Source organism: Callospermophilus lateralis, chromosome 19 (genome assembly GCF_048772815.1).
Source record: "Callospermophilus lateralis isolate mCalLat2 chromosome 19, mCalLat2.hap1, whole genome shotgun sequence".
NCBI classification, from domain to species: domain Eukaryota; kingdom Metazoa; phylum Chordata; class Mammalia; order Rodentia; family Sciuridae; genus Callospermophilus; species Callospermophilus lateralis.
Window position 1 is genome coordinate 21,357,515 of NC_135323.1, and position 27,559 is coordinate 21,385,073.

The following is a 27,559-nucleotide window of genomic DNA, read 5'->3' on the forward strand; positions in this document are numbered from 1 at the left end:
GACCCCCGCCACTCCCTCCCAAACTCAGATCCAGTGCAGTGAGAATCTGGTGGAAGAACCCCGGGTTGTGTCGCAATCAGACTCAGATGAGGCCTCTCTAGGACGTTGGGAATTTCACAAATCGTTAGCAGTCGGTCGACGCTCATTGGCCTAAGAGCGAAAGAACCGGAAGATGCCCTTAAAAAACTTGGAGGCATCCTAGCTTCATTATGGTTGCCTCAGCATGTCATGAAATCTGGCATAGTATTTAGCTACTAACTCGCCTTCGAAAAGATGACGCTATCGCGTCCACTAAGGTTCCACCAGGACTACGATATTTGCCCTCAACTATAATGGCGGTGCTGCCCAATTTGGCTTCTTGCCCCTAGGGATGATGGCCACCAGGCGGCTTCACTTAGTTTCTTACCACCCCGGAAGACGGGGACCGGCGATTGGGCGGTGCCCGGAGACTCCGAGAAGAAGGCCCCTGGCGGTTGGGCAGCGTTGGGTAAGGCTGGTTTTAAAGGAGTCGGAGGTGCGAGCTATCGAAGACCGGGGATCCGCGGGAGGCGGCGGTGAGCGGCGCGCGGGGGAGGGCAAGGAGCTGCTGCAGAGCGGGCAAGAGGGGGGGCGGGATAGGGAGCGTTTGAACCATCTGGTCCCGAGCTGGGTAGAACGCTGGGAGGGGATACGGGCAGGGTAGGAGGTGTGGGTGGGATGGTGTCTGTGGGCGGAACCTCCGGGGTTGGAGCGAAGAGGGTATCTGCTTGACAGTAGATCCCCCGGGATCCAGACTGAGTTCTGTGATGCCAAAGCTCGGGCTGCCCCCGCCGGAGTGGAGCTTTGCAGAGCTAAAGCTCACAGGGGAAGGAGGAGCGCCGTGCGGCGTCTGATTGGAAGAACCGCGCTGTAGGATACTTTCCGTAGAAATCCAGTCTTGGGGATCTGGTGGGAGGGAGGACCGTCAGTGTGTGGAGTATTGCTTTGGAATCCTCGGCTGCTCGCCGAGAAGGGAGGAGGATCACTGAAGCATGCAGCAGAAACGAAGCCTCCCAGGACCGGGATCCCAGTGGATCCCGGGGAATCTCAGGGCAGAATCTTCAGGGACAAAGGCCCTGGGAGACTAGGACCCTGGGAGAACTGGGGCCTCTGTAACCCAGAATCTCGCGGCAGGTGCCAGGCAGGGCAAGAGTGAACCGCTGATCAGGGCGGCGGCAGGGGGAGTACACCCGCCCCGGCCTGCCAGCCGGGGGCGCCCTTCAGCGCCCCAAGGCTCCAGTCTGGGTTACCGGGAGCTGCGGGAGGACCATGAAGGGCGGAGGCCCGAGGGAGGGGCTGGCCCTCACTCCCCGCTCCCCCCCTTACCCCAGGCCGCAGCCTGGCATCCCCCAGGGACCCCCCGGAGCCGCCGCTTCCCCCATGGACTTGCCTGGGGACTCCAGGTGAGAGCGCACCCCGCCCGCCTGTCTTGAGCCCGGGAGACGGGGGTCCTGGCGGCTGTACCGGGAAACTACAGAGCCAACGACAGTTTCAGGCGACCGTCCTCTGCTTCTTTCACCCTCCAGCTCATCTAACCGGCTGTGCCGTCAGCCCCTAGCTCGATCATTATGGGAAGCCAGGAGCCCAAAACGGCCAAGGCTGCAGCCCGTGGGAGCCCCTTCGCCCCTGGAAAAGGCCTCTCGGAGGGTCCTTGCCGTGGTGCTGGAAGATGTTATGGCTGCCCACATGGTGAGTTCCTTGAACTGAAAGGCCCTCTTTTCCCCTCACATCACTCCTCAGTACCAAAGTCAGACTAGAGTCCTTAAAAATATACAAACACCTCATTCTCATGACTATGGCCTCAGCACCCTCCCTAATGCTACAGTTCTGCATAGTTCTCCCTTCAACCTAGAAGTGAGCAGGGTTTCCAGTGCTCACACTTTACTCACCTCCCAACCCCTGTGGCTGGAACCACATTCCTACAACTTTCAAATATGAGAAACCCTTCTGCTTTTTTTCCTTGGGGAAGCTTCTGGGGTCCTTGGCTCCATTGCACAAATGAGAAAAACTGATACCCAAAATAAGGTATTGACCCACCCAAAATAAGGTATTGACCCACCCAAGATCACTCTCTTTCATTTCTCCAAACAGCCTGTTGAGATTACCCACATTCCACACCTGCAGTTCAAGATCTCTAATTCTGGCCCTTAATTCAGACCAGCTCCCCTCTTCTTTGGGGATTTGAGTGAATTCTAGCCATGATCTTTCTCACCTTGAGGCTAAGGGAACTGTTAGGCTAAGGGAGATACTGTTCAGTCCAACCTCTCTTGCTCTTGACACCTCTCTCTCTTCTAGGTCCCCCTGGTCCCTCAAGAGAAGAACTCTATTCCACAGCAACACAGCAATCTTCAAGATTCTGTCTGCAGCCAGTCACGTGCCTCACCACCCGAAAAGATCAAGTGGCCTTCACAGGCCAGGTGAGCATGGCAGGATGGGGAATCAGCTGGGGACACAGCTGAGCCCACTGAGTTTTTTGTTCCCTTTCCAGGCCTCCTGACCCCCTGCATTTGTGCCGAGAACCCTTGAGTCGAATCCATCGGCCCTCTTCTACCCTGAGGCAACGATCAAGGACAACCCCCATCCCAGAGGAGAGCCCTTCACCAAAGGTGGGCCGGGGCCCCCAACCTACCCTGGTGGTGATGCTAGAAGACATTGCTGGTCCCAGACTCCCAGCTGAGGTATAGAACTTGGGGAAGGATGATAGGGGTTTAGCTGGGGCATTCCAGCAGGGTTATAAAAGAGAAATAAGATGATTTCTCTCAGGGCAAGAATCACACAGCATTTTAGGTAACATACAATACCTGAGCAAAAATTATATGAAAGTCTTAAGTGTGAACCCAAGCAGGTAGCTGGGGACTGAAAGAGCCAGGGCATAGGGAACTAAGGAAGCCAAAGGCAGCTTCCCTGCTTCTCCACATATATCCCTTGTTTATATCCAGGACTTCGTGGATGAGAACCCCACCTTCGCCATCCCATCACAAAGGTGAGAGGGGCTGGGGAAGGGATCATCCCGGTAGCCAGAGCTAGGGACATCAGGATTTATTTTTCAGTCTTCCTTGTAGCACCTTTAAGGGACAGGGGTGCCATGCACAAGCTTTTCCTAGAGACTGAGGCAGGAGAATTGCAAGTTCAAAGCCAGCCTCAGCAATTTAGCAAGGCCTTAAGCAACTTAGTGAGACCTTGTCTCAAAATAAAAAATAAAAATGGCTAGGGATGTGTCCCAGTGGTTAAGCACCCCTGAGTTTAATCCCTGGTACCAAAAAATAAAATAAATAAGTAAAAAAGATAAATAAAGGGCTGGGGATGTGGCTCAAGCGGTAGCGTGCTCGCCTGGCATGCGTGCGGCCCGGGTTCGATCCTCAGCACCACATACAAACAAAGATGTTGTGTCCGCCAAGAACTAAGAAATAAATATTTAAAAAAAAAAAAAAAGATAAATAAAAAGGATTGGGGATATATAGTTCAGTAACAGAGTGTCCCAGGTTTAATTCCCAGTATCCGCCCCCCCCAAAAAAAAAAAAAAAAAAAAAACAAAGGACAGAGGAGGTGGTGGCTTAGGTGAGATTTAGACCTGGAAACCTTCACCCGAAACCTTTATCTTGCCCCTTAACCTCAGAGTTGAGCCCATGGCAAAGGTTCACCAGCTAATGCCTGCATCTGAGGACCTAGAACCTCCATTCCAGCCGTCCACCCTTACTGCAGACCCACCAGAGAGCCCACCACCAGGTAAGGATGAGGGTTGAGACTGTGAACTAAGATTTCTGGAAGTATCAGGTGCAGAGGTGGGGGTGGGGTCCTCCCAGAGTGGAACATAGTGCATGAAAATGGAATTTAGAGGCTTTGAGGTTTAACTCCCAATTGTAGGACTTAATTTTTAGGAGTTTATTCCTCTGTGGATAAAGATTATTGTTTGAGACAGAGGCCAAGGCTACTAAGTTGGGGCTTAGACACCCACAGCTAAGGAATGCCTACCTGTGACCCTCTCCTTTCCTTAGCCCCAGATCCTGCTCTGGAGTCCCCATCGACCCCACCACCATCCAGTCTTTTACGCCCCCGCCTCAGTCCCTGGGGCTTGGCCCCCCTCTTCCGTTCCGTCCGCTCCAAGCTGGAGAGTTTCGCTGACATCTTCCTCACGCCCAACAAGACCCCGCGGGCCCCACCCCCATCATCTCCCATGAAGCTGGAGTTGAAGATTGCCATCTCAGAGGCTGAGCAGTCCCGGGCTGAGGGCATTACATCTGTTAGTCCCCGGCCCCCTATCCGCCAGTGGCGGGCTCAGGACCATAATACCCCAGCACCTCTCCCTAAGCTTTCTCTGGGCCGAAGCCACTCCTGCCCTGATCTGGGGCCCCCTGGCCCAGCTACCTGCACCTGGCCCCCTGTTCCACCCCAAACAAGCTGGTCCAGGCCCCGGCGGCACACTGTGGGTGGTGGGGAGATGGCCCGAGCCCCACCACCTCCTCGGCCCTGTCTCCGGAAAGAGGTCTTCCCTCTTGGAGGAATGGTTGCCTCCCCTTCTCTCACCACATCTTGCTCGTCCAGTGCATCCACCTCCTCCTTCTCCGAACCAGCAGAACCCAGGTAGTGCACTCAATAAACCCTTGAAGCCCTGGCCACAGTCTGGGTCCAGCTTCCTTAAGTATTCAGTGGGCAGGAGATGGGGATATTGCTGTGAATCTTGTTGGTTCCTGAGCCTTGACCTTCTCTGCAGATTGGGCTCAACCATGGGGAAGGAACCAAGATCCTCAAAAGACCAGGTGCTTTCAGACCCTGAGACCAAGGTAGGATTACAGCTTAGAGGGAGGAGACAAATGGATTCCCAGCTGTCTGTACTTCATGGAAGCCACTCTTTAACTACCTACACCATTTTTGCAGACTATGGGAAAGGTTTCTGGATTCAGAATACGCAAGACACCAGTCCGTCCTCAAATAAACCTTACACCAATGGGGCTGCCTCGACCAGTCAGGTGAGAGATTCACTAGGCAGGGAGCTGCTTTGGTCCAGCAGGTGGAGGCTTATGTCCCCTGAAGTATGGCTTTGTCTCCTCTCAGGGAGCACAGTCCCGCCTGGAGGAGATAGTTTGGCATGGACATGGTTTGTGCTTAGAACTTCCTGTCTGCCTCACACAGCACTCCTGGCCCTGGCATGATCCAGAAACTGAAATACAGACCAGGCCTTACCTAGCCCTCCTTCAGGCCCCACTGGCCCAAGGTTTCTCAGTGGCCTCTGCTCTTTGCTCCCAGGTTAAACAAGAAGGAGTTCAGCTTGGAAGAAATTTATACCAACAAGAATTATCAATCACCCACAACCAGGAGGTGAGGAACTTTGAAAGCTTGAAGGTGGTGGAGAAGGCCAGAACCAATGGCCTGTTGGTAAATAGATCCTCTCCCTATCTGGTCCAGGACCTTTGAGACCATCTTTGAGGAACCCCGGGAGCGCAATGGGACTCTGATTCTCACCAGCTCAAGGAAGCTCCGGCGGGCTGTAGAATTTCGGGACAGCAGTCTTCCCCGATCCCGGCGGCCATCCCGTGGGGTCCGGGCAGCAGCTAGCAGGACCCTTACTCCCAACCTGGTACCCAGCCCAGATGTGGGAACCCTGCTGCAGCAGCGGCTGGAGGAGCTAGATGCCTTGTTCCTGGAGGAGGAGAAATAGATGGGGAGCAGCCCCATCAACCCTAGAAACTCTTGTTTGTCCATCCATTTGGAGGGAGGGGAACCTCTAAGGCACTTATATTTTTTTCTCTATATTTCTAGTAAAGTTTTCAATATGTTTCTGATTCTTTTGTATCTCTGAGTTTGAGACTGATAGACTGATTGACAGTACTGACTGATATTTTTATATTGGCTCCCCCAAAGGACTAGGCTTTTTTGGGGGGAAAGGGGCATCAGGAATTGAGCCCAGAGATGCTTAACCATTGAGCCACATCCCCAACTTTTTTTTCATATTTTATTTAGAGACAGGGCCTCGCTGAGTTGCTTAGGGCCTCTGTAAATTGCTGAGGCTGGCTTTGAACTTGCAATCTTCCTGCCTCAGTCTCTCTAGGAGCTGGGATTACAGGGGGTATGCCACCACACCTGGTCCCCCCAAAAAAGACTAGGAAAACGGTCAGAGTGGCACTCATAATTTAGAGACTGCACGGAGCAGTGGCCAGAGGACAGATTCTGAAACAGGGATTCCCAGCTGTCTGTACTTCAGTTCCCCTCGCCTTCTGCAAAATAGGGTGAATAATTACCAAATGAGTTAACATATGAGAAAGTGCACGGCACACAAGTGCAAAGTGTTTTTTGTTAGCGCTCAGAGAGCACAGACCAGCATTCTTGAGCCGAACGGTAACTGGACAGAATCTCGATCCCGCAAATCTAACACTCGCAGCGCAAGCGGCATACTGGGACCACCCCACGCCGCTGGAGCGATCCCCCTAGAGACCTGACAGAGGTGGCATCACCATGCGCATGCGCTAAGCGCCAAGCGGCGGAAAGGCAGACACGACGTAACTGGTTGTCGAACCGCACCTTCCTCAGCCACGCGCCGCCCAGCGGCCAACTGCCCTCTAAACTCGGGCACAGCATCTCAACTCCTATCCTTGACGCCGTCAGAAAGCGTCCAATAAACAAAGAGCAGGAAGAGGCGGGGCCACCTATGGGACCGCCCCAAACACCTACTTCTAACCAGTCGAGTCACAAGACTCGAGGAAGGGCGGAGCTAATCTGACGTAACCCAATCCAAGGTTTGAGGGCGGTTACATATTACCTATCCCCGGAATTTAACTCCGCCCTTCGCTTTGACGTATTCTTGCCAACCTATCAACTACTGAGCCCGTGGGGGGTGAGGGGAAGGGGGCGGGGAGTGGGAGGAGGCAGAGAGAGGAAGGAGGCGTAGGCTGAGGAGGAAGAGGGAGGAGGGGTAGGGAAGTCCTGGCGGAGAAGAGGCCCAAGACTCCAAAGGAGACAACGGGAGAGTGCGCTGGAGTTCCCTGGCTCCCCAACGGCCGTTCCGGATTTCCTAAGGCACAAATCAGACAGAGACGGAGGAAAGGAGGAAGAGACTTTTATGTCGGCGGACAGAGAAGCTCTACCCGTCACCGGTGCCTCACATCCGGGACTTTGGAGGGCTGGCCCCGCGGCCCCGCCCCCCCCTCGCACCTTTCATGGCGACCGGAGGCGGAGGCTGGAGGAGCTGGGCCTGGAGGAGGCCCCTTTAAATCTCCTTAAAGGGGTGGCCACCGAACTCGGCAGACTCCAACGCCAGCCTTAAAGGGGAAACGTCGAACAGAAGCTGACAAATTGAGAATTGTGCTGTTGGAAGAATTGGGGCGAGTGGGATTTCCCATCTTTACCTCCTTCTACGCAAGAAGTCCTTTAAATTCAGCTTAAAGGGGAAGTGGCCGTTTGTGGAGGACTAGAAACAAACTCCTGATCCCTTAAAGGGAGGGCCGGCTGTGTGAAGGACCCTGGACTCCTTAAAGGGGTGGCCTCTTTTAGCCGGAGGACTTAAGACACTTTTAAAGGGGAGGTCTGCGTTTCGGGTCGAGCTTTCGGCCTCTTTTAAAGGGGCGGCCCTTCCTCTTCCTCGGGGAGACTTGCCTCGACCCCTGGCAGGGGGCGGCCACCGCAGTAGGCCAGCCGGACAGTGTTGGGTCGTCTTAAAGGGGCCGGGGGCTGGACAACTTAAGGCCTCACCTTAAAGGGACGGCCACTCGTTTCGCCTTCTCGGCCCAGTCGGCCCCACGGGGGGGGGGCCCTCGGGCTTGTCGCCCCGGGGGCGGCGCCGGCTCTCGGGGCCTTGGCCTTGGGGCAAGCTCGGGGCCAGCAGATCCTGCTTTAAAGGGGAAGCCGTGGCCCTCTCGTCCCTGTGCAGCCGCCAGCGCCGCGCCTGCGACCCCGGGCCTGCCGACAGGCCGCTTCAGGCCCCGCCGCCTCCGGATGCGGCGCTGAGGGCCGTCACCATGGAGACGGCCGCGGCCCCGGGCCCGGGCTGGGCAGCTGAGGGGGAGCGGCGACGGAGGCGCTGCTCGCGCCGAGACCGAGACCGAGAGCAGCGGCGCCGCCGAGGTCCAGGCGGCGACGCGCCCCGGGCCTTGTTAGCCGCCCCGCGCGGTTCTTCGTCCTCGTCGTCACCGCCGCCGCCCACCAGGCCCTGGTCGTCAGCTTCGTCAGGAGAACGGCCCGGAGGCCCGAGACGGCGGCGGCCCCGTCCTAGGCCTCGGCCCCCGCGACCCCGAGCTCGGAAGCGGCCCGCCGGCTCGGGAAGCCGCGGGGAGGAGGAAGAGGAGGAGGAGGAGGGGGGCGCAGACGACGGGGAAGCCGAGGAGGAGCCTGAGGAGGAGGAAGAAGAGGAGGAGGACTTGATCGATGGCTTCGCCATCGCTAGCTTCGCCAGCCTCGAGGCCTTGCAGGTGGGGCCTTTTGGGGTTGGAGACCTTTGGGGGTGTCAGAGGGCAGAGAGAAGAGTGCAGTGCCTAGAGTGGGTGGGGTTGAGGGGGGAATGCTGGCACCCCAAACCAGAGCAACCGGCTCCTCTGGCCAGGCTCTGCCCCACCCTGGGTGGGAGGAGGTAGAGCTAGTCTCCAGGGACCAACCAGGTTACTGGGCCTGAGAAGCACTTTGGCGGCCTGGTCACCCCTAGAGAAGTGGGGAGGTTTTCTTTTTCCATCCACTTCAGTCCCACCTCCTCCTCCACAGAAGGATGCATCTCTTCAGCCCCCAGAGCGTCTGGAACATCGGCTGAAGCATTCTGGGAAACGGAAGAGGGGGGGCTCCAGTGGGGCTACTGGAGAGCCAGGGGACAGCTCTGATCGGGAGCCTGGCCGGCCCCCTGGGGATCGGGCCCGCAAATGGCCCAATAAGCGGAGAAGGAAAGAGGTGAGGTGTCCCAGATCCCCATCCTTTAACACTCTTTGGGTAGAGTGTCTTTAACATTGATTGGTTTTCTGTCAGCAGTGCATCCTAAACACTAACACTAACCTCAGACTCTAAGGGCAAAGAGGAAAGGGTACAGCAGATTTGAACCCCCAGCTTCCCCCTATCCAGGTCTGACCCAAGATTTGTCTGCAGTCAGACTCACCTGCTTTTTGGTTGGTTCTACATTGATTTCAGATGCATTGATAATCTTAAGAGACATATCAAAGGAACTTATTTGAATCATAAATTACATGTGGACCCTTGAGGTGGTGGTAGGAAAGAAAAGCATCGGCAATTAAATACCTAGAATTAAGCTTGAGAAAAGCTATACAAGGCCAGATCTGGAAGAGGTATGGAAGAGATGCTGCAGAAACCCACATGAGGAAACCACTCTTTCTGTCTGGGGGATGGGAGGAGGGTTGTGGTTAGGGAAACCCCCCTAGGATGACTTAGTCAGGCCCTGAAGTAGTCAGAAGTTTGCTAAGAGGAGAAATGGAGAAAAATTGTTTGGGGTAAACATGCATAAATGTAAGAACCTGGTGTATTTAGAAAATGACAGGAGAATGGGGATGGGCACTAACCAGAGAAGCAGCTACAAAAAGAGGTTGAAAATAGATCATGAGAGACCTTGAATGCCTTGCCGGGAGTTGAGACTTTATCCAGTTGCCTGGCCAGTCAGCCTCCCTTACCTCTGGACTCTGGTCTTTCTCAGGCCTTCTCTCGTCACTCTCTGGAAGCTGGATACATAGTAAGTGCTATCTACCTGTCCTGGCTCCTCCCCTCACCCCTTGGGCCTCATTTCTTTTCCCTATCCTGACACCATTCTCTTTTCCTTCTCCCCAGTGTGATGCGGAAAGTGATCTGGATGAGAGGGTGAGTGGAGTTAGAACTTGCTGGGCAGGCAGAGTCCCCAGCTTGGAAGATGGACTGCAGCTTAAAGGCCTACATGCAGCAGACAGCCTCATCTTGAGTGGGGAACATGGGTTAGGTTGAGCCTGGATTGGTCTTTTGGGAAAAAAATGGGGGACTTGGGAGGGCAGGTGGCCAGCTAACCAGAGAAAGAAGGTCCATGTCTTGGTGAGCCATCCTTTCTAAACCTCTTGGAGCTACCACTGGTTCATGGACATTCAGAATGACTGGAACACAGGTGGTCTTTCCCACTGGCCATTAGTCACCTCTTACAATTTGAGTTTCATGGATGACAGTCTGAGCCGAGATGTTTATCATGGCAGTAAGGACACTAAACCATTGTAAACAGTGTAGGAACTTCTCTTTTAGAGGTATTTTAGTTTACGATTAGAGTTGATTTGCTTGACTTGTAGTAACATGTCTTGGCAGGTAGTACTGTACACAACTGTGTAACCGCTCCTAAAAGTAGTGAAATTTACATTTCCTGATGTATGCCTTGTTTTCCTTCAAAAGTTGACTGGAGGGACTATGGTGCAGGGAGTTGTTGTCCATTTTAAGCGGATGGCCACTTAAATAGTTCCAGCAAACTATTGAGAATGGGGACAAGAAAACCTGAGTCTGGGTTCTTAATGAGGAGTCTCCAGGTTTCAAAATCTTCGCAGTTAGTTAAAAGACTTTTGCTAATGGTGGTGGACCAAACAATCTATAAATCAGGTTGTCCTGGGGGCCAGCAGTTAGTGATATCTGACATTTTTGCTTTGATTTTCTGTTTTTCTGACACTTCAGTACTGCCTTGATTCAGTTCTCCTTGCCTAGCAAATTCTCAGGCTCAGTAATTTACTTCTTTCTCCAAGCTTAGGCCCCCTAGTACCCACAATACAGAGGATCTCAGCTAAGCTGATGGAGTAAACTTGCTATTATCACCCGTTTCTGGCAGTCTCCATAGGCTGTTGTCATTTCCTAGGTGGAGGCCTGGACCACCTACAACTTAATTCTCTCCTTCTACTTCTTCCCTAGGTCTCTGATGATGACCTTGACCCATCCTTTACTGTCTCAACCAGCAAAGGTTGGTACAAGGGTGGGATGAAAGCAAGGGAGGGAGATCCGGTGAGCATGAACCTCTGCTGAGCATGTCTGCCATCCTGCCCTCACAGCCTCGGGCCCCCACGGCGCCTTCAATGGGAACTGTGAAGCAAAACTCTCCGTGGTCCCTAAAGTGTCGGGCCTGGAGCGGAGCCAGGAGCAGCCCCCAGGGCCCGACCCGCTGCTAGTGCCTTTCCCCCCAAAGGAACCACCGCCTCCACCAGCCCCTCGGCCTCCTGTCTCACCCCCAGCACCCTTGCCGGCCACCCCCAGTCTGCCACCCCCACCCCAACCCCAGCTGCAGCTTCGGGTCTCGCCCTTCGGCCTCCGCACTTCTCCCTATGGCAGCAGCCTGGACCTCAGCACTGGCAGGTGAGTGGTCCAAGGGTTTGCTGTGATCTTGGATGGGCATGGATATTTTGGCGCCAACCCTTGGCACTCTGTAACTGGGACGTGGGATGATACCTGTGGGTGTGACTTGAAAAAGGATTCTGAGGCTGAAAAGTTTGAGAGACACTTGGTGAAGTAAATTTTAAAGAGATTACTGCAGGACTTATATGAGCCCTTTATATATTTATTTATGTGCAGGGTAATCCTGTTTGATCTGTTACCCAATTTTTTTTTTTTTTTTTTTTAACTGGTGAGAACTTTTCATAAGGCATATCTGCTAGGAATAGTGTGTTCTTTGGAACATACTTTGGGAAATGCTGACATGATGATAAAGAGTGCTGGCTTTGGTGTCAGTCAGACCTGAATTGAAATTATTGCTCTGCCGCTTATTGGCTGTGTGATTTTTGACAAGTCATTTAACCCCTCTGAGCCTCAATTTCCTTTTTTTTCTGGGAAATGGAATAATAATGGTATCTTCATCCTAAAGCTGTTGTGAGGATTGATTCTGAGTGAATTCAGTGTTTCCCAAAGTGTGTACACTCGTAAGTGGGGATGTGGAATGATGACAGATCTTAACCTGAGTAAACTACAAAATAGTCATTTTAGCTGTTATGTACTTTAGCAAAATACCTCAAATCCTTGATTTCACATGGTATTGCTTAGGGTGAGGTTAAAAAAGAAAGTTAAGCTATAGAAAGAAGTAAGTGGTGTAGTACAGATGGTTGCGTGGCTGTGGCAACACTTCGGGAAAGTGGTGTGAAATGTTTGGAGACTTGTATTAGCTTACAAAGCAGGTGCCAGCGCTTGGCCTGCAGTAAGTGCTCACCAAAGGGTAAGAATTATTGACGTTCTTGTTATTGATGCTATAACTGTTGTTGTCATCATCATTATCATTGTTGTTATTATTGAGAAAACTAAGGCTCAGAGAGGGGCAGTGACTTGCTCAAGGTCACCCAGGGTGTTCATGGCAAGATGGGCCTAGAATTCAGGTCTCCTGGATCCCAGGACAGGCCAACATGGTGCTGCTTCCACTATCTTGGGGTGGGAACCCAGGTGGCCTGTTGTAATTAAGCGTCAAAATGAGTGATCTGTTTTGTGGTGTAGTTGAGTCAGAAAAGGGAAAGTCATATGGCTGGATATGGCAGTGGCAGCTCTGTGGAAGAAGAGATGTAGAGAAGGAGAAGATGGGGTTGTCGGGAGTGGGAGGCACCTCAGTCTGAGGATGGGTTCCCTGGGGGAGTTCCTGGGGGCCAGGTTCTGCCATCTTCCGTGTTGGAGAACCAGGGTCACGGTATCACCCAGGCTTCTGACCCCCTCCCGTCAGAGCTGGCACCTCCCAACCCCCTCACTCATCTCCCCACTTCTCTCCCCAGCTCTTCACGGCCGCCCCCCAAGGCCCCGGCCCCTCCCGTGGCTCAGCCTCCCCCCTCATCATCCTCTTCGTCCTCTTCCTCCTCATCTGCCTCCTCCTCGTCCGCGCAGCTCACCCACCGGCCCCCGACGCCCTCACTGCCCCTGCCTTTGTCCACCCACGGCTTCCCCCCCCATGGGCTGCGGGCCCCACCACCACCCCACCACCCCTCCTTGTTCTCCCCTGGCCCCACCCTGCCCCCTCCCCCACCCCTGCTGCAGGTGCCAGGGCACCCTGGGGCCTCAGCCGCTAACGCCCTTTCTGGTGAGTTTGGGGTCCTGGCCGGGGGGTGGGGGGCCATGGCCCCAAGCTCGGGCCCAATTGGCTTTGGGGCATCTGGGCTTCAGCAGACATCAGGGCTTGAGGAGGGACTGGCTCAAGGCCAGAGGGAAGGCCAGTCACTTGGGCCCAAGGAGGCTGACTTGGTGGCCACAGAAGTTAAAGCCTTCTACCCCTCCCCTCCCACAGAGCAGGACCTGATCGGCCAGGACCTGAACTCTCGCTACCTGAATGCCCAGGGTGGCCCTGAGGTGGTGGGGGCAGGGGGCTCGGCCCGGCCCCTGGCCTTCCAGTTCCACCAGCACAACCACCAGCACCAGCACACCCACCAGCACACCCACCAGCACTTCACCCCTTATCCCCCGGGCCTGCTGCCACCCCACGGCCCCCACATGGTGAGCTCCTCATTGGGCCAGTTGATGAAGCTCAGAGACCTGGAGGGAGGGTGCGGCTTCCAGGGGAAGGCCCTGGGTCCCTGGCTGGCAGCTTACTCTTCCCTTCTCTTCCCTAGTTTGAGAAATACCCAGGAAAGATGGAAGGCCTTTTCCGACATAATGTGAGTGTGTGTGTGTGTGTGTGTATGTGTGTGTGTGTGGTGTGGGCATGAATGCATCACAACGTGTGGCCCTGACTGTTCAGGTCCAGTCTCCAGCCCCAAAAGCAAGAGTCTTGAACCTGGGAAAGCTTCCTGGAGGGTTTAGGGTGGAGGCCAGAGGACTGATGGGCAGACCAGACCTGGGCTGCACCTCCACTCCCTGCTTGGACTAGTCCCCTTCTCTCCACAGCCGTACACGGCCTTCCCTCCCGCAGTGCCCGGGCTACCTCCGGGCCTCCCGCCGGCTGTCTCCTTTGGCTCCCTGCAGGGGGCCTTCCAGCCCAAGGTGAGCTCCCAATCTAGACACTGTTGCCACCTTCTGTCCTTTACAAACCTAGACTCCCTGGATCCACATACCTTTTTCCCACTTCCCAAAACCATGCCTAGACTCCTGCTCTCCCTTCTGGACCCAGGTTTTTGCACAGCCATGCTCCTTTGCTGTCCCATACCCCAGCTTGGTTCTAGACTCCTTGTATGCTTGGTGCCAGCTCTCCAGTCTGATCCCTCCACTCCCCTTTCCCAGAGCACGAACCCTGAGCTGCCACCACGACTGGGGCCAGTGCCGAGCGGGCTCCCACAGAAGGGGACACAGGTGAGGGGGGTCAGGGCAGGTCCTGGGGGAGCTAGAATGTGTGTTGACGGGAGAGCAGGGTTGTCTTAAGAGTGAACCACTGGCTTTTTCTCTTTAATACATGATCGGGGTGTTCTTGGGTGTCTAAGGAAAGAGAATTTATATAAACACCAGGAATTCCCAGACATGAGGAATAGGGATTTCTTGAGATTGTCCTAGGAATAAGATAATTACCAGGACACTATTTTGTTCTTTGGTTTTGTTTTTTGTGGTGCTTGGGGATCAAGCCCAGGGCTTCACCCATATATTGTACTGTTGAACTACACCCCAGCCCAAGGACAGTGGTTTTTGTAGGGGTTTTCAAATTTAAGTCACAGAACTTTTTAATTTTTTCCCAAATGACATCATACCAGGAAGCCCTGTCCATAAAACAGTTAAGATAAGCTTCCTCTTTGTGAAGTGACTGGGGGAGCCAGAGCCGTCTCTTCCCCTTGGCATTTGTAGCAGGCTTAGGCCCATGGCTCTGGGAACATTGTGAAAAGCGTAGAATGTGTTTCTTAGAGGATAGACTAGTCCAGATGTTTATCAACTTCTTAAAGGGTGTCTTAATCTAAATAAATCTTAAACAGACCCCCATTACATAAAGCTGTTAATAGGATAGCTTATCTGATTGAGAAATCTGTCCTCCTTCTCGGGCCACCCCCTACGTGGCCTAAAAGGGCACTTCCCTGGGGCCAGGTTCAGAACTTGGTGCTGGAGAAGAGATGCCTGGAGTGGGAGAGATGGGAAAGGAGTTTTGACAAAGGCTGGAAAGGTTAGAGGTATAGAGTCTAAGGGAAGTATCTGGGGGTGAGTGGGTACAATGGAGATGAGACACCCAGGTCAGTAAACAGGTCTGAATCGCCTCCAATCTCTCCTTTGCCATCCCCAGATCCCCGACCATTTCCGGCCACCTTTGAGGGTGAGTTTGGTGAAGACCTCAGGCTGCATGAGGCTGGGGGCTGGTGTGTCAGCGTGTTTGGCTGAGTGGGTGGGTCCTATTCGGGAAAAGAGTGAGAAGCTTAAAACGTGGAGGCAGCCTGATATGAAGCAGTAGAAAGTGAAGGTCTTTGAAGTTGCAGACCTGAGCTCAGATGTAACTGGCCATGGGACCTTGGGCAAGACAGTTTCTCTCTCTGAGCCTCAGTTTCCTAGGCTTTAAAATGAACCTAGTCATCCCTCAATTTTAGGGATGATGAGTGGGGATGTTGTGTGGCAAGGCTGGGCCCAGGACCAGGCTTGGAGTGGGTGATGAGTGAACATTCTTTCCTTCCCTTTGCCTTTGGTCATCCTGGGGCGGCAGAAACCAGGGAAGTGGTGTGCCATGCACGTACGTGTGGCTTACATGATCCTGAGACACCAGGAAAAGATGAAGGTACTGGGGCTGGAGGGCTGGGGAATGGATCTGAGAGTCAGGGGTGGCCTGAGCTATGGGCATCTACCTTCAACAAAGTACAGCAGAATCTTGACTAGAAACATTCTCTCCTGTCCTGAGCAGTTAGCACCTGTGTTCTCTGGCTAAATACAAGGATGGTCAGAGAAGGTTCTGAGAGAGGCAGGGGCTAACACCCAAGTCCCCTCTTAGTGCCAGCCAGCCCTTGGAGGGGAGATAAGGGTGGGAGAGCAAGAAGCAGGGACTTAAGAGACACAGAAAAAAAGCACAAATTGGCTCCTCACTCACTGCCCCTCTCCCGGTGTCCCACGCAGGGTGAATCCCACAAGCTTGACTTTCGGAACGACCTCCTGCCCTGCCTTCCGGGTCCCTATGGGGCCCTGCCCCCTGGGCAGGAGCTCTCCCACCCGGCCTCTCTCTTCACTGCGACTGGTGAGTCTGGCCAGCCCTCTCAGGGCCTGAAGTTTCCCATCTATAGCTGAGGCCCACTTTGCACCCACTTAGCCTCATCAGAGTCTCCCACCTCTCTGCCCAGGTGCCGTCCACGCTGCAGCCAACCCTTTCACGGCAGCTCCCGGGGCCCACGGACCCTTCCTGAGCCCCAGCACCCACATTGGTAAGAGCCAGGGGCATGTTGGGCAACCCAGGCCTTGTCTCCGACTTCCAAGTGTTCTTGAGCTGGGGATGGAAATTAGACTCAAGGCAGCTAGAATGGGGTAGACCTGGTTCCATTTGCTTTGTGATCTTGGGCAAGTTTCTCTACTACCCGCTCTAAACTGTGATTTCCTTATCTGTGGAAGGGGTAGGAAAGGCCAGGGTGATTCTCAGTTTCTGCCAGCTCAGACCCCTATCTCTAAAGTAGCCAGTGGTAGGTGGTAGCGTGCCACCTGGGAGAGGAGGGTGGAGGAGGGAGGCTGTGTAGGCCCAGAGGAGAGCATGACCCTGACTCCTAAGGAACTTGGAAGCTTTTGGGGAGAGATTACCTGGGTGTGGGGGAACAAGAAGGCTTTGAGCCTGTTGGCATAGAGGCATTCCTGGCTGGGGCAACTGTGAGGTTCCCATGGGAGGATAGGCTAGTTGTTCTGATGGCTGTGTGATACGCATGAAATTAGGGTCAGGCTGGGAACGGCTCTGCATGTCAGGTGGGGAGAAGTCTGCAGGGGAAAAGCTTGCTGCAGAGGTGAGATCTGCTAAGGTGGTGTAAGGGAAAGGGAGAAGAGTTTGACCTCTGGTGTCAGAGAGACCCCAGGTTGATGGTTTCACTCACAACTAGATGACCGTTGGCAAGTCATTTCACCTCTCTGAGCCTGTTTCATCTTAAAAGTGAGAATGATCCAAACTGCCTCATGGGGCTTGTTGTAAGGCTAAGTGACATGATGCATGTCAAAGTTCAGTGCCTTGCCTGGACCATGGAAATGCTCAGTACATGGTGGCTAAAACAAGCAACTTAAGGGCTCTGGCCAGCTTGCTGACCTGCCTCTTCCCTTCCAGTTCTTCACACCTGCTCAGAGTTGGCTACCCAATGCTCTGACCATCCCTCTTTTCTCCCCTACAGATCCTTTTGGGCGTCCCACAAGCTTCGCCTCCTTGGCTGCCCTCTCCAACGGGGCCTTTGGAGGCCTGGGCAGCCCCACATTCAGTGAGTGCTGGGTAGGATGGGTGGGGTGGGTGGGGCTGCATCACTGAGGTTGCATGCTCAGGCAGGGCCTCAGGGGATGCCTGCATGGGGCCTCCCCCTGCTGGCCCATGTCACTTTCTATCTACTTCACCCTCTGCCCAGACTCCGGCGCCGTCTTTGCCCAGAAAGAAAGCCCAGGGGCCCCACCAGCCTTCGCTTCCCCCCCAGACCCATGGGGCCGCCTACACCGCAGTCCTCTGGCCTTTCCTGCCTGGGTCCGGCCCCCTGAGGCCGCCCGGACACCAGGCTCAGACAAGGAGCGGCCTGTGGAGCGGAGGGAGCCCTCTATCACCAAGGAGGAGAAGGACAGGTCTGCCTCCCCAGCCCCACTGCCACTCTTCCCCCCCCCCCAGTCTCTTGGTCTCTGTGGATACCTTCATTCTCTTCCTCTATGCCTGCCCCCCACCAGGGACCTCCCCTTCTCTCGGCCCCAGCTCCGCGTTTCTCCTGCTACTCCCAAGGCCCGGGCTGGTGAGGAAGGGGCCCGGCCAGCCAAGGAATCTGTGCGGGTAAAGGAAGAGCGGAAGGAAGAGGCTGCTGCCGCTGCAGCCGCTGCTGCCGCCGCTGCTGCCGCTGCTGCTGCTGCCGCTGCAGCCACTGGGCCACAGGGCCTTCACCTGCTGTTCGAGAGGCCCCGGCCACCCCCTTTTCTGGGCCCCAGTCCACCAGAGCGCTGTGCGAGCTTCCTGGAGTCAACCTGGTTGGCAGGGCCCCCACGCCTTGCTAGGCCACCCCGCTTCTATGAGGCGGGTGAGGAGCTGACTGGACCAGGGGCGGTGGCTGCTGCCCGCCTCTATGGTCTAGAGCCTGCTCATCCCCTGCTATATAGCCGCTTGGCACCACCACCACCACCTGCTGCGGCTCCGGGAACCCCTCACCTTCTCAGCAAAACTCCACCAGGAGCCCTTTTGGGGGCACCACCTCCGCTCGTGCCCGCCCCCCGGCCCAGTTCCCCACCTAGAGCCCCTGGCCCAGCCCGGGCTGATAGGTGAGGGGAGGGGAGGGGCAGGGGCAAAGCTCTACCCCCCACCCTTTCCTTTTGAAAAGGTCCTAGGGCTGAGGTTTTAAGCCAGGGCTGGAGGGCAAAGGTTATGACCTCATGGCCATTTCTGAGGTCTTGGACCTGGGAGCAGAATCCCCAACCCCCATGAGGTTAAGTATCATGGAGTGTGGGGTCACTGGGAGGGTAGAGGTCACAAGCCTCTAGAGCAAGGTATGTGTGTACATGAGTTTGGGGGTCATTTCAGAGGTCATGGCTCAGACCTCCTGAGGTGCACCATTGCCCCCTTTGAGGGCCTCTAGGCCCTTGACCTGCCTCCCCAAGGGCTCATAAGCCAGAGGCCAAAGTGCCCCCCCTCCCCTTCACCTACCACCCAAGTCCTCATGCCCTTCTAGGGCTGGGAGAGGAGGGGCCAAAGGAAAGGGGGTTCCATGTACATATTACCCCTTCCCGCATAGCCCCCCAGACCTTTTGTACATTTTTACAGGGGTGCCCCTCCCAACAGTCCCCTTCCTGGTTAATTAAATCCTCAGACTGGTGCTGTGTTCCTAGCCTCTGGCCTCTCTGTGGGGGAAGGGGGATTTGTAGGGGAGAGCCGGGAGGGGACAGGCAGGAACCCAGGGCTTGTCCCTGGGAATGTGGGGTCTAGCAGGAGGTGGACCAACAGGGGAATGGACCTAGGGACCTAGGCTGGAAGGAAGGATAAAATCCTTCCTGCTTGGCTGACAGCCCAGGTTCCCCCCAACTTGTTCCTGTTAACTCTGTGCCCCCAGCTCCAAAAGGCTCAACCTCTAAGCCCAGACTCCACCTCTTAATGGCTCAGTCCCTCTTTCCCAGTTTCCAAGTGCCCCCAGGACTCCTGGGCCCTGCTCCACAGAACCCTGTTCTCCAGAACCCTGCCCCAGGCTGGAGGGGGGGCAGAGAAGGTCACCATGTACCACACACCAAAGAAGGGGGTTGGCCCAGGGGTGGGCGACACAGGCAGCTTCTTCAGCAGCCTCATGGCAGCAGCCCCAGCCTTCCCAAAGCAGAGGCGCCTCCAGGCTGGGGCCCGACCTAAGGCAGGGCTCACTTTAACAAAACCATAACGTTGACTTTTTCCCCAGGTGGGGCTTATTCTGTAACATGACTTGCGGATATTTATATAAAAATGAGTGTTACAATGAGGCCCCCTGGCTCCTCCTTCAGTCTCTATGGGTTGCTTGGTGGGGGTTGGACTTGTTCTTGCTGTAAGGGAGGGATGAGATCAATACTGGCCATCTCCTGACAGATACCCCCCCACCTGGGGGAGTTGTTCAGGTTCTGAATGGGTGGGTGGGTTAGTGTTGGACAATGAAGTTTTTGCATTACTTTTCTACAATTTAGGAATTCACTTAAGATTTAAATTATACAGAGACGTTGAACAAAGGATCAAGTTTCCTCTTCACCTGATGCCAGCCTTTCTCAAATCCACTCCTTCTCCATGGTAGCCACAGTTAATCATTTCTTGTCTGTTACTCAGGTTCCTGTGTACCTGCATATGTATCTATGTGTACAGTAATGTTAGTAACTTAAGATCTATAATTTTTACAAAACTGTTGGTTTTTGGTGAGAAGTACACGGTCACTGTATTGCAGTTCAAACACACACAGAGAAAGTGTCCTATCACCCCCACCTGTCAGAGATGACCACTGTTAATTATCAAGGTTAACATTCTAGGTATTTTTTTAATTATATGCTTACAGTATTTTAGAAGATGGGACTGATCTATGAAACACTATTGGGCAACTTCTATTTTGCATTTGGCATTAGTCTATTAAGTAGTTCTTAGCCCAATTTAGTAGATACTTGTTATCTAGACTGGCTCTTCAAGCCCCTAGAATTAAATGGGTAGGCTTGTTCCAAGTATACCATTTCCTTAGTGAAGATGTATCCATTATTCTCTACCACCACCACCAAAATTACCCAAGATTTCCCCTACGGAATTCAGAAACAGGTGACCAGAAGGTGGGGTATGGCTTGTAAGCAGGTTTTTACATGGAAGTCTTTGTTTTCAGCTTCTGAAAAATCTGAAAATCTATTGACAGGGAAATGGATCTGCTTTCTCTTGGTGGTTCTTTGAGATGGAGTGTGCTCTCTCCAGATTGCCACTGTCCACTCTTGTCTTGGAGCAGACCACCATCACTATCCAGGCTATCTCCTGACCCCATAGCCATTTGAGTGTGGAACTCTAAATGAAATCTTTTCTTCCCCTGTATATCAAACCTCACCTAGGTATCGCCCCCACATGCCTTGGATATCTCAAACTGGGTCATATCCTACATTTGATGTCTCCCTACCCATTCTGTTTCTATCTCTTGTCACCAGCACCCAAGTGAGAAATCTTCGTCTTCCCTCATTTAAGCATCTAAACTGTCTTTTATTCTTTGTACCATTACTGACTCAGTCCATTGTGCCAGACACTGAACTAGGGGCTGGAGATACAGAGGCAAACATCAAATCCCAGCCTTCCTGGTGCTTACATTCTGCTATGTGTAAAGAGCAACAGACACTGCATGAAGAAAATTATTAAAGAGGCTAAAAGGCAAAGAATTAAGGGCTAGAGAAGTAGCTCAGAGGTAAAATGCTTGCCTAGCCTATGGGAAGTCCTAGATTCAATTCCTAGTAATGAAAAATAAAAAAGTTGCTATAGGCTGCAATTAGTAAATGCATTACTTTGTCTTGATCAAGTTCTATGTAGTAACTGTAATCTTCGCCCACCTGCCTCCTGGTACTAGAGATGGAAGCCAAAGGCAGTTTACCACAGAGCTACATCCCCAACCCTTTTTAAGTTTTGAGGCAGGGTGTTGCTAAATTTCCCAGTTGGCCTCCTACTTGCCATCCTCCTGCCTCAGCCTCCTGAGTCGCTGAGATTGCAGGCGTGTGCCACTAGCTATGTAATGTTAAACAGTGTAACTACCATATCTATGCTTTGTCTTTTAATTCATAAAATACAGTTTTCAAACCAACTTAATGGAGATATAATTCACATACCACACCATGTAATTCACCAAGTGTCTTCTAACTGGCTTCTTTAACTTGGCATCATGATTTCAAGTTCATCTTCATTTTAGGTTGTCCCTTTTATTGCCAAATATTATTCTATTGTATAGATACACCATATTTTGTGTATTTTTCAATTTATGGACATTTGTGGGGATTTAGAGGTTTTGTGTTTGTTTTTGCTTTTTTTTCCTGTACTGAGGATTGAACTCAGGGGTGCTTTACTACTGAACTACTTTTTTTATATATTATTTTTAGACAGGGTCTCGCTAAGTTGCTAAGGCTCAAGTTAAATTGCGGAGGCTGGCCTCCAGCTTTCAATCCTCCTGCCTCACCCTCCCAAGTTCCTGGAATGCTGCTTGTGCCACTGCGGCTGACTATTGTTTCTATCTTATGAATATTATGAACAATGTTGTTATAAATATTCACTTAAAATTTCTTAATATGAACAAATGTTCAATTTTCTAGTATGCACCTAGGAGTGGAACTGCTAGATCATATGCTAACTCAGTCTTTTAATATTTTGAGGACTGCGGGTGTAGCTCATTGGTAGAATACTTGCCTAGCATGCGCAAGGAACAGGGTTCAGTCCCTAGCACTGAAACAACAAAGAAAATACTTGGAGGGACTGTCAAACTGGTTTTGGAAATGGCTACACGATTTAACATTCCCATCATCAGTGTATGTGAGTTTAAGATAAGAGTTTTAATCGTTTCTTCCAGCAGTGTATGGATTCTTTTAAGTTAATAAACTTCCAGTGCAGGTCACAGAGTAGGTGCTCAAAGAACTGCTGTCATTCTGGGTGATGCCTTTCCTATCAGAAACTTTCAGAGGAAGGTTTTGAGAGTCTTTTTTTTTTTTTTTTTTTAAGAGAGAGAGAGAAATAGAGAATTTTTTAATATTTATTTTTTAGTTCTCGGCGGACACAACATCTCTGTTGTATGTGGTGCTGAGGATCAAACCCGGGCCACACGAATGCCGGGCGAGCGCGCTACCGCTTGAGCCACATCCCCAGTCCCAGTTTTGAGAGTCTCAATGGAGAACACTGATCTACATGCAGTTTGTGTGGGAAGCACATCTTTCAAAATTGGTCTTGAGGTGGGCAGAATCCATCTCAGAGCACAGAATGAGAACCAGAGCTTGAGTGAGTGAAGAACTCAAGCTAAGAGGCTTTGACATCAGATGAGCCAGGGCTTAAGTTTGGCTTCCAGCACTTACTACCTCTATGGCCTAGATGCAGCCTGTTGCCATGGTAGGAAAACAAGGGAAATGATGATCCCTGCCCAGGGCCCAGTAATTGTTACATGGGATAATACATATAAAGGGTGCTTAGCACAGAACTTAGTTCACAGTGAATATTTAATACATGAGAGTATGTAGTTTGAGAGATTAGAGCTAGGCTGGGGTATAGCTCAGTGGTAGAACACTTGCCTAGCATGCAGGAGACCCTAGGTTCAATCCCTAGCACTGAGGAAAAAAACATTAGAAATAATTTCCCAATTTCAAATGAATTAGAGAGTCCAGAGAAGAGAGATTTATTTTTTTCTCTTTCCACATTTTTATTAGTGCATTATAGTTGTACATAATGATGGGATTTGTTGTTAAATATTTGTACATGCAAACAGTATAATGTAATTTGGCCAATATCATTCCCCAGAGACTTATTATTTTTACACCAGTTTTAGAACTACAGAAAAATTACCAAGATGGTACAGAGAGTTCTCCACATACATTCTAGGCATGCGCATTACCACTGAGCCACAACCTCAGCCCCTCTCCTTGTTTTTAATATTCGTTTTTTTTTTTTTTTTTTTTTTTTTGGGTGTGTGTGTGTGGTGCTAAGGATTGAACCCAGGGCCTTATGCATGTGAAGCAAGCACTCTACCAACTGAGCTACATCCCCAGGCCGATAATCTTTTTTTAACATTATTTTTTTTAATTATACATGGATGCAATATCTTTATTGTGTTTATTTATTTTTATATGATGCTGAAGATCGAACCCAGTGCCTCACATGTGCGAGGCAAGTGCTCTGCCACTGAGCCACAACCCCAGCCCTGAATTTGATAATCTTGACAGATTTTATCCGAAGGCCTCTCACGTGCCCGGCAAATATTCTACCACTGAGCTCTACCCACAGACCCCAACTGTACTTATTAATGCAGTAACATGGTGTTTCTATACATGTATACATTAGGTAGTATTTAAATCAGGTAAGCATATTTAGCTCCACAAACATTTACCATTTCTTTATGGTGAAAACTTCAAAATCATTCTAAATACGTTATTGTTATCCTTGATCACACAATAAAATGCCATTTTAATCACAACACATATCAAGATGATTTATCACTGTTGATGTTGACCTTGATCAACTGGCCCAGGTAGTGCTTGTCAGAGCCCCCCTCTTTTCTTGCTGTATTCTTTGGAATAAAGTCACTCGTTCTACTTCATTGAGGGCAGAGTATGGATCATTTAGAATACTTCATGGAAGATTTGTCTCTTCTCCCCCATTTATTTATTTATTCAGTTATTTAAGTGTTTGTTTATTTTGGTACTGGAGATTGGACTCAGGAATTCTTAACCATTGAACCACATCCCAGCTCTTTCTTCAAATATTTTTAGTTGTAAATAGACACAAACCTTTATTTGGTTTATTTATTTTTATGTGGTGCTGAGGCTCAAACCCAGTGCCTCACATGTGTGATGCAAGCGCTCTACCACTGAGCCACAATGCCAGCTCCCTTTTTAGTTTTTATTTTGAGACAGGATCTCACTAAGTTGCTGAGGTTGGCCTCAAACTTGCAATCTTCCTGCCTCAGCCTCCTGAGTCACTGGGATTAAAGGCATGCATCAACACACCCAGCTCTCAATCATTTATTTATATTACTATGGACTCATGGACATTCATTTTGCAATTGAGACTAAAATATGGTGCTATTTTACTATTCTCAAGTTCTAAATTACTTCACTTATTTATATATGTATATATATGTATGTGCATACTGGGAATTGAACCCAGTGACAGGTGAGAGTTTACCACTGAGCTACATCCCCACTAAATTTATTTTTTATTTTGAGTCAGTGCCTTGCTAAGTTGCTGAGAACCTTGCTTATTTATTGAGGCTGGCCTCAAACTTGTGATCCTCTTGCCTCAGCCACCCTACACAGTGAGATTGTAGGCCTATGCCACCAAACCCAGCTTTTACAGTTTTAAATTGGCTCCTGTGGCCAGACATAGTGGCACATGCCTGTAATCCCAGGAGGCCGAGGCAGGAGAATTGCAAGTTAGAGGCCAGCTTTACCAATTAAGCAAGGTCCCTAAGCAATTTAGGAAGACCATGTCTCAAATAAAAAATAAAAGGACTGGAGATGGAGCTCAATGGTAGAGGCACCTGGGTTCAATCTCCAGTACAAAAAAAAAGGGAGGGGAGCTCCTGTGCCTATGTCCCTTTGTGTGGTACAGCTGTCTCTAGCATATATATACATATGTATATATATGTATATGTATATATGTGTATATATGTATATGTATATATGTATGTATATAATAGTTATAGTCGAACACAATACCTTTATTTTATTTATTTTTTATGTGGTGCTGAGAATCGAACCCAGTGACTCCTCACACATGCTAGGCAAGTGCTGTACCACTGAGCCCCAGCCTGTAGCACCAATACTTTTATTGTTTGTACTTTTGTATCTTTGGAAATTTGTCTTATGCATATACATATATATATATATATATATATATATATATATATATTTTTTTTTTTTTTTTTTTTTTTTTTTTTAAACTTAAAAATAACAGCTGGGGCTGGGGATGTGGCTCAAGCGGTAGCGCGCTTGCCTGGCATGCATGCGGCCCAGGTTGGATCCTCAGCACCACATACAAACAAAGATGTTGTGTCCACCGAAAACTAAAAAATAAATATTAAAAAAATCTCTCTCTCTCTCTCTCTCTCTCTCTCTCTCTCTCTCTCTCTCTCAAAAATAAAAATTAAAAAAAAAAAAAGAGGTGGGAATGTAGTTCAGTGGAAAAGCACCCTGGGTTGAATCCCCAGTAACAAGAAAAAAACAACATTCATAGCCTATAAAAAGGTAAAGTTTCCTTCCTTTCCCTGATCACACCCTCCTTTGTTAGTTTCCCCTTCCTACAGACACCTTATTGATTGTTTGTTTCTCCAGGAATTCTTTCCTCTTTTAAACAAAAGTTTATATGTAGTACACACAGTTCCTACATACTGCATTTTTCAAGTAGTTATTTCTTTGGGATTCTTCCATGTTCCATTTCAGCACATAGAAATCTTCTTCCTTTTTAACCTCTGTACAGTGTGCCACTGCAAGACTATACAATAATATATGTAACCAGTGTCCGTCAATAGCATCTACATTCTTTCTGTTCTTTTTCTAGAACAAGGAGTACTGCAGTGAATACCTACATTGCACACTTGAGCAAATACATCTTCAGGATAGATTTCTGGAAGAAATTGCAAAGCCAATAGTATATGCTTTCAGAATTTAGGTAGATGTTGCCAATTTGTCCTCCACAACTTTTACTAATTTAGGAAGATGTTGCCAATTTGTCCTCCACAAACCTTTACTCATCTTGACTCTCAGCAGCAATCCCAAGAGGTCCTGTTTCCCCATGCTCTTGCTAACAGGGAGAAAAAACAAGCTTTTTGGTCTCTGCTAATTTAATGGGTGAAAAGTGGTGACTTGCAGAAGTTTTAATTTGCATTTCTAAAAATTATGAGTGAAGTTGAACATCTTTCATATATTTAAAAATCAATTGTATGGGCAGGGATTGTGGCTCAGTGGCAGAGCTCTTGCCTCGCAAATGTGAGGCACTGGGTTTGATCCTCAGCACCACATAAAGATAAATGAACAAAATAAAGATATTGTGTCCACCTACACTTAAAAAATGTAAAAAAGGATAAATCAATTGTGCTTTTGTTTTCTGTGAATTTTCTTTAGGTCCTTTGCCTATTCCTTACTCATCTCCTCTACCATCCTGGTCTTTAGAATTTTTACAATCTATGTTTTGCGCCTAAATGAAAGCTACTTGATTATTTAAGTCATTAACAAAACCCAAGTATTTATTGGTTATCTCCTGTGTATTAGAGTCTGTTTTAGTATTTTATTTTTTTGGTACTGGGGATTGAGCTCAGGGACACTCTACCACCAAGCTACATGCTCAGCCCTTTTTATTTTTTGAGACAGAGTCTCACTAGGTTGCCGAGGCTGGCCTCAAACTTGTGATCCTCCTGGCTCAGCCTCCCCATGTGCCACCAGATTCTTCGGGAGTCTGTTTTAGTAACCTGGCAGTGAACAAAGATGACAAGGGGGTAGGAGGTATAGCTCAGTGACAGAGTATACAATTAGCATGCCTGAGGCCCTTGATTCAATCCTCAGCACTGCAAGAAAAACAAAATGAAAAAATTGAAAAACTTTAAAAAGGTCTTTACAAGAGTTTCCTGCTGACATGTTCACATAAGGCCACTCAAATGTGTGTTCCCAAATGTTCTTAGAATTAGATGATGGTAATGGTTGTACAGCTTTGGAATACACTTAAAAAAAAAATCACTGAATTATACACCTTATTTTTTATATTTTGCAGTGCTGGTGATTGAACCCAGGCCCTCTGATGTGCTAGACAAGAGCTCTGTTACTGCACAACATCCCCAGCCCAGGATTATATACTTCAAAGGGTACATTTTGCCAGGTGTGGTAGTGCACACCTGTAATCCCAGAGGCTCTGGAGACTGAGGCAAGAGGATTTCAAGTTCAAAACCAGCCTGAGCAATTTAGCAAGGCCCTAAGCAATTCAGTGGGACCCTGTCTCTAAATAAAATACAAAAAAGGGGCTAGGGATGTGCTTCAGTGGTTAAGTGCCCTGAGTTCAATCCCTGTACCCCTCAATATCATTTTATGATATGTAAATTTTTGTCACTAATGATAATAAAAGAATACTCCCAGAACCTTGCTGGTCATAGCGCAATGACTGGAAACAACCTAATTGTATCTCCACAGGGATATGCTAAATAAACTGGTACAACTGTCAGTGGTTAAACATCAGGGGGTTGGTAAAAAGGAGATGTGTCTGCATTTGCAGATGTGGAAGATATGGAAAAGCTATATGTGACTATGTTTAGTTAAAAAAATTAAGGTAAAGAATTGCATATAGTCTGAGGTCAGTAGGAGAGAACTTGTGTAGCACAGGAGAGGCCCTGGATTCCATCTCCAGTACTGCAAAGAAAGAAAGAAG

The 27,559-nt window shown here is 50.3% G+C and overlaps 2 protein-coding genes across 2 annotated transcripts; both read left to right on the forward strand.

Moving 5' to 3' along the window:
• Nucleotides 1–424: 424 nt before the first annotated feature.
• Prr14 (proline rich 14) lies at nucleotides 425–5,798 on the forward strand. The gene is given in 13 exon segments (XM_076840769.2): nucleotides 425–487; nucleotides 1,350–1,421; nucleotides 1,545–1,707; nucleotides 2,314–2,435; nucleotides 2,507–2,696; nucleotides 2,958–3,001; nucleotides 3,635–3,744; nucleotides 4,014–4,599; nucleotides 4,730–4,799; nucleotides 4,894–4,985; nucleotides 5,263–5,334; nucleotides 5,422–5,666; nucleotides 5,669–5,798. Coding segments are annotated over 12 exon segments (1,749 nt in total). The 5' UTR covers nucleotides 425–487; nucleotides 1,350–1,398; the 3' UTR covers nucleotides 5,701–5,798.
• A 1,098-nt stretch (nucleotides 5,799–6,896) lies between these two features.
• On the forward strand, nucleotides 6,897–19,437 carry Fbrs (fibrosin). The gene is made up of 18 exons (XM_076840141.2): nucleotides 6,897–8,417; nucleotides 8,704–8,883; nucleotides 9,635–9,670; nucleotides 9,766–9,795; nucleotides 10,849–10,897; nucleotides 10,986–11,286; nucleotides 12,678–12,979; nucleotides 13,184–13,389; nucleotides 13,506–13,550; nucleotides 13,780–13,875; nucleotides 14,113–14,181; nucleotides 15,092–15,121; nucleotides 15,503–15,574; nucleotides 15,907–16,024; nucleotides 16,128–16,208; nucleotides 17,148–17,231; nucleotides 17,373–17,580; nucleotides 17,680–19,437. The coding sequence occupies exons 1-18, from the start codon at nucleotides 7,968–7,970 to the stop codon at nucleotides 18,260–18,262; spliced, it is 2,940 nt and encodes a 979-aa protein (XP_076696256.1). The 5' UTR covers nucleotides 6,897–7,967; the 3' UTR covers nucleotides 18,263–19,437.
• The last annotated feature ends 8,122 nt before the right edge of the window (nucleotides 19,438–27,559 follow it).

Bases quoted from the DNA above. Each gene is read 5' to 3' on its own strand.
- Fbrs (XM_076840141.2), top strand. From the start codon at position 7,968: ATGGAGACGGCCGCGGCCCCGGGCCCGGGCTGGGCAGCTGAGGGGGAG. The intron at 8,418-8,703 runs GTGGGGCCTTTT...CCTCCTCCACAG, and splicing joins CCAGCCTCGAGGCCTTGCAG to AAGGATGCATCTCTTCAGCC. The intron at 12,980-13,183 runs GTGAGTTTGGGG...CCCCTCCCACAG, and splicing joins AGCCGCTAACGCCCTTTCTG to AGCAGGACCTGATCGGCCAG.